This window comes from Ixodes scapularis, unplaced genomic scaffold, assembly GCF_016920785.2.
Source record: "Ixodes scapularis isolate PalLabHiFi unplaced genomic scaffold, ASM1692078v2 PGA_scaffold2__306_contigs__length_199485367, whole genome shotgun sequence".
NCBI lineage: Eukaryota > Metazoa > Arthropoda > Arachnida > Ixodida > Ixodidae > Ixodes > Ixodes scapularis.
In genome coordinates, this window is record NW_024609857.1 from 9,434,130 (window position 1) to 9,439,462 (window position 5,333).

General features: G+C 49.2%; 1 protein-coding gene and 1 pseudogene across 1 annotated transcript; both read left to right on the plus strand.

The window, feature by feature from the left end:
• The first annotated feature begins 628 nt into the window (after positions 1-628).
• Positions 629-3,669, plus strand: LOC121836879 (protein ANTAGONIST OF LIKE HETEROCHROMATIN PROTEIN 1-like). The gene is made up of 5 exons (XM_042292167.1): positions 629-809; positions 889-1,052; positions 1,136-1,265; positions 3,435-3,589; positions 3,648-3,669. The coding sequence occupies exons 2-5, from the start codon at positions 889-891 to the stop codon at positions 3,667-3,669; spliced, it is 471 nt and encodes a 156-aa protein (XP_042148101.1). The 5' UTR covers positions 629-809.
• On the plus strand, positions 3,669-4,580 carry LOC121836346 (annotated as a pseudogene).
• Positions 4,581-5,333: the final 753 nt, after the last annotated feature.

Here is a 5,333-nt window from a genome sequence, read left to right on the forward strand (position 1 = left end):
TGCGCTGGCCAGGCACGTAACCAGGATTTTGTTTTGGGGGGGGGGGGGGGGGGGGGGGGGGGCGCCGCCACCCATGAAAAAATGCTGTATGAGGGGGAGGGGGAGAGGAGGACCCAGCAAAATGGAAAATTGAGGGGGGGGGGTGGGCAAAGAAGGGGGAGCCCGGGCCCCATTACCCTCCCCCCACCCCTCCCTGGCTACGTGCCTGGCGCTGGCACTGCGTTTCAAACTTAAGCGGGTTTCACATGCAGCGATTCCGCCGCCCAAATCGCTGCCGCTAGCGGCGCGGCGGCACGAATCGCGAGGTTTCATTTCACATGAGCGTTTTCTGCCGTTGCGATGGCCAATGTTGCTTGCAGCAAGCAGATGCGCAGAGTCGGTTACAGCGGCTTCTAACAACAATTTTTATGCCTTAGTTTTCAGTTTCCCCTTTAATTTAACCTTAATAAATCAAAGAAAAGCGTCGAAAAACTAAATAAACGTTGGTCTTATTTGTTTATGGTTCTTTTTTCAAACTTCGTTTTTGCGGAGGATGTAACCTCGGATCATCCTCAGCAGCGTCACGGGCAGCGCCTTCCTCGGATGTAAACACTCCAACTGATATGGCCGACCCGAACCTCTTGGACATAGTTGGTATTTCCGAAATTGGGGTATGTGCTCATGATCCGGAGTATGTCCGTCTACGAAGACTTGAAGAGTATCTTCTCTTAAGAAAGAAGCAGATCCTGCTTACTCTCCCGAGCCCAAGGCGCTGGTGGGTAAGGCCCATCTGGCAAAACCGCAGGAGAGAGTCGGAGTTCCACACATCGGTGAGTTGTGACCTCGTATTTTGATACCAAGGATTTTCTAGTGGTATTAGTTTTCTCACAATGTAATATATTCGTGCAGATGCCTTTGCTTATAAGTGGGGACACGGAGTACTTCCAGAAGTACTATAAGATGAGACCTGAAAAATTTGAAGAGCTCCATTCCCTGGTCGAAACACCACTCACAAGAGCTTACCTCACGCGGGAGCCGCTATTATCGCGGGCTAGACTTGCCATGACACTCAGGTACTGGGAACTTTCCTGCTTTTCTAATTAGCTCTGATTTATGCACAGACATATGATTTACTGTTCCACCCGCTTTCTTTAAGGTACTTATCGTCTGGAATGCAGATACAGGACATTGCTCTGGCCTTTAGAGTCGGAATCTCGACAGCGGCGGGTGTCATTCACTCCACCTGCAAGATTCTCTGGACAGCTCTCCAACCCCTTTGTCTAAAGGTATGTTGAAAGGCTGGCTGGTCAAATTAGTGATAGAAAATGCTTTGCTTAAGATTAAATTTTGCGCACCTCTTCTATTACCAGTAATTTGTGAGGTGCTTTTAGAGAAATACTGACACTGCTGGGGATTCTAGTATTGAATACGTTTTAAATCGGGAAATAAGCATACTGATTAAGATGGTGCGTCCACGGTGACCGTTCAATGCAGATCCGAGAGCTCAGCTCGCGCACTGCCGTCCGAGCCCCGCTTCTTTTTGCCTGACAATACCTGGGTATACAAGCCGTCACAGTTCGTCAGCGGGTTTCACATGCAGCGATTTTGGCTCTAGAGCGGCGCGATTTCTGCCGTCGCGGCGCTCTGGCCAGCCGCAGCGGCTGAGCGGCACGGTTCCACCTGGTTGGAAATTCTTCGCCGCGGCAGAGCGGCAGCTCTCGCCTTGGCCACTCACAGCGAGGCGTTAAGTCACGTGACAGGAGGAGAAACATTGCGGGAAAGCTGGCGCACAGGACGGTGGCGTTTTCACGTTCTTGAAGCAGACGACAAGCAGAGAAAGTACGCAAGCGACTGGTTTGCGATATCTCTTTTACGGCGGGTCGCGCTTCTTTGCTTCAGCAGTCGCGTCGGAACTGTTCAGTAGATCATTGAGGAGAGGGATTGCTGTCCCCTTCCTCGTAATTTGTTTTCTCAATGAATTACGCGATTCTTTTTTGCTTTCCTCGCCCGAGTACCGACTGTAGCGAGCGCAAGAGACGCTACTTGGTAGCGGGTTGTACGTGCGCTAGTGAGAAAAACAAAAGAAGAAGAACTGAGCGACATTGACATGTTTTTTTCCAACACAGATCGTTGCACCAAGTAAGACGAAACATGTTGCGCCCAGTTCAATGAACTGCTTATCAGTGAACTGTCCAAGCGTCGGGTTCCTTAGGACGCGCAGCTCAAAGAATTTAGGAACAATGGGATCAAAGAGAAACTCGGGGAAGAGGTGACTGAGGCCTTGAAAGTGATCGACAAGACCGGTATGAAACGACTGCACTACTACCGGTTCGCGAGGTTCGGGTCGGTCATATCAGTTGAAGTATGGTGCCTGGATCGCGTCTTTGAATGGTGTGTTTACCGCGGCCAAAAAAGTGGTCCCTCGATTTCCGCCTGATGACGTCATAAAAGTGTTTTGCTGTCGCCGGTCGCGACCCTGGTGGCGTCCCAACAGTTATGGTGTATGTAGCAGATGCCTGTTCTGCTCCAGGTCGCTTTCCACTGTGACAGTTCACGGAAGCTAGTGCAGCCGGAAGTTGGGACGCCTAACGGGACGCCGTGAAGACAGCGACACTCGCGTTCGCTCCTGCTTTTCGCCAGCATTTCTATGGCCAACCGCCAGGATCGCGACAGGCAACAGCATGACTCTCGCGTCATTTGTTGCCACATCGGGACCACTTTTGATGTATGGGCGGGATAGGACGCTAAACACACCAGTCGAAGACGCGCTCCAGGCACCATAGTTGAAGTCTACATCCGAGGAAGGCGCTGCCCATGACGCTGCCGAGGATGATTCGACGTTTGATCCTCCGCGACAACGAAGTTCGAAAGAAAACAAGAACCATAAACAAATAGGATCAAGGTTTATTTAATATTTTAAACGCTTTTTTATTTTATTAAGGTGAAATTAAAGGATAAAATGAAAACTAAGGCATTAAAATTATTGGAAGCCGCTGTAACCTACTGTGAGCATCTGCTTGCTGCAAGCAACATTGGCCATCGCAACCGCAGGAAACGCTCATGTGAAGTGAAACCTCGCGATCCGTGCCACCACGCCGCTAGCGGCAACGATTTCGGCCACGAAATCCCTTCATGTGAAACCCGCGTAGATTAATGGTGCTATATCAATGAAGGCCATCTTGCACAAAGTTGAGCACTTATTATGAAGTTCTGGAGTTGAGTATTGTAATGTAGTATACAGATCATGAAAACCTTAAAACGGTTAAGGGATTAACCAATGTTTACTTATGTTGTTATAAAACAGATTGTAAAGGTATCTGTGTGTGCTTACATATATTATATACCATCGAAAATTGTAGTTTATGAAACTGATTTCAGAACTTCCATGCAGTCGCGTTTGAAATATTTAGAAGGCTCTATTACATGTCTGCTGCTATGACACAATGTCATCACAGGTGCCAACTACTGAGAGATGGCAGGAAGTTGCTGAGGGCTTCCAGAACAAGTGGAATTTCCCCCACTGTGTTGGTGCTGTGGATGGCAAACACATCAAGATTCAGGCACCACCGAATTCTGGTAGCTTATACTACAACTATAAGGTGCAGTTTGCGTCAGTACTTTTTATGAGCTGTATTTCTCACTGCATTTATGATTTGTTGTCATTACAGGGTACGTACTCTATCGTACTAATGGCTGTTGTGGACAGTGACTTGAAGTTCGTTGCTGTAGACGTCGGTGCCTACGGATGACAGAGTGATGGAGGTACCCTAAGTGCCTCTCGGTTCGGTAAATGTCTCGAAAATGGCCTCCTCGGCCTGCCACCACCAAAGCGGCTTCCAAACTCGACAGTAATCGCACCATATGTGTTCTTGGGGGACGAAGCGTTCCACCTACGCCCAGACTTTTTGAGACCATACCCGGGAAAGCACCAGGACGATGACAAACGAATATTCAACTATCGTCTCAGCCGTGCAAGGTGACTTAAAAGCGCTATAACCATGTAGTGAATTGGAGGGGGTGGGCGGGTAGTTTCTAGCAGGGCAGCAAATAGTTTAATTGTTGTTGTTTTTTGTCTGTTTTGTTGCGGGATAATTGTAAAGAATCATTTCCGTGAACCTGTCTCCACTTGTGCAGGAGGTGCGCCGAAAACGCTTTTGGCGTGTTGGCATCAAGGTTTCGGATATTCCGAAGAACCATCAACCTGCTACCAGAACACGCAGACTACGTCGTCATGGCAACTTGCGCACTACACAACTACTTGCGGGAGGACTCCGTCTACATTCCTCCTAGCTACGTTGACAAAGAGGATGCCTATGGCAACATCACGAACGGCAACTGGCGATCGACATTCAAAGACGACGAAACAGTTATGACGGACCTGGAGCCTCCGGTGGGGCACAATTACAGCGGTTCCGCACGTGAAGCGAGAAACCTCTTCTGCTCCTACTTTATGAGCAGGCAAGGGGCCGTACCTTGGCGGCGGACCTCTGCTGGGCTACGTCCTTGAACGGAAGCGCACCTTGTGCTGCGAGCACTTGCAAACTTTTGCATACATTGCATGGTAGACACCATCCAGACGAATAAACAAGCAAAAGGTGTGACTCATTTGTCTTTACTCGCTCTTTACAAGAAGTGCATCAGGGTATCGGCCTTGAGCATACTGAGATAGAATATGTAGAAGTTCCATCTTAAGGTGAGTCTGCATAGACTCGGGTGTCGCCTTTAAGTATGGATCTAGGGAGAGCAGGAAGTGGACAGTAGCATCCATAGGCTTGTGTGCTGCCAGGGCCCCTCTCACAACGTTGAGTTCGTCTTCCACTGCTTCCAAGTCCTGCTTCCGTTTTTGGCTTTTTGCATGTGTCCTAGTCGCTACGCTTTCTCTTGGGCAGCTTCCCGGCTCGGCTGCTTGGGAAGGACCAGCAGCAGAGGTCTCGGCGTAGCCCGGTGACGCAAAAATCAGATTCAGACTGCTTGAGGCGTCCGGCCCCCTTGGGCTCCCTTGAGGCGTCGGACTGTCTGCTGCCGGTTGACTCATGTGTGCCACCGTTAAATCGGTGGCCTCCATGTTGCTGAAGCTTCTAAAAAGAATGTAAATTATTAAATGGGCGGTGCAACAATTTTTCTACTTCGCGCAAATACCACTCAGAGCGGGACACTGACGTTACTGACATATATGAAACACGCGTTCGTCTTTCAACCCACGTAATAGAAATTCCAGAAAAACATTAAAAAAAAAAAAAAAAAAAAAACGAGCAGCGTTCACCCCCTCAACTCGCAGCCAGAACAAGCGGCCATGTGATCTGGAGCCGATTATATGCCGCCAATGTCGATCATAGCCACGCGCTGGGGTTGGC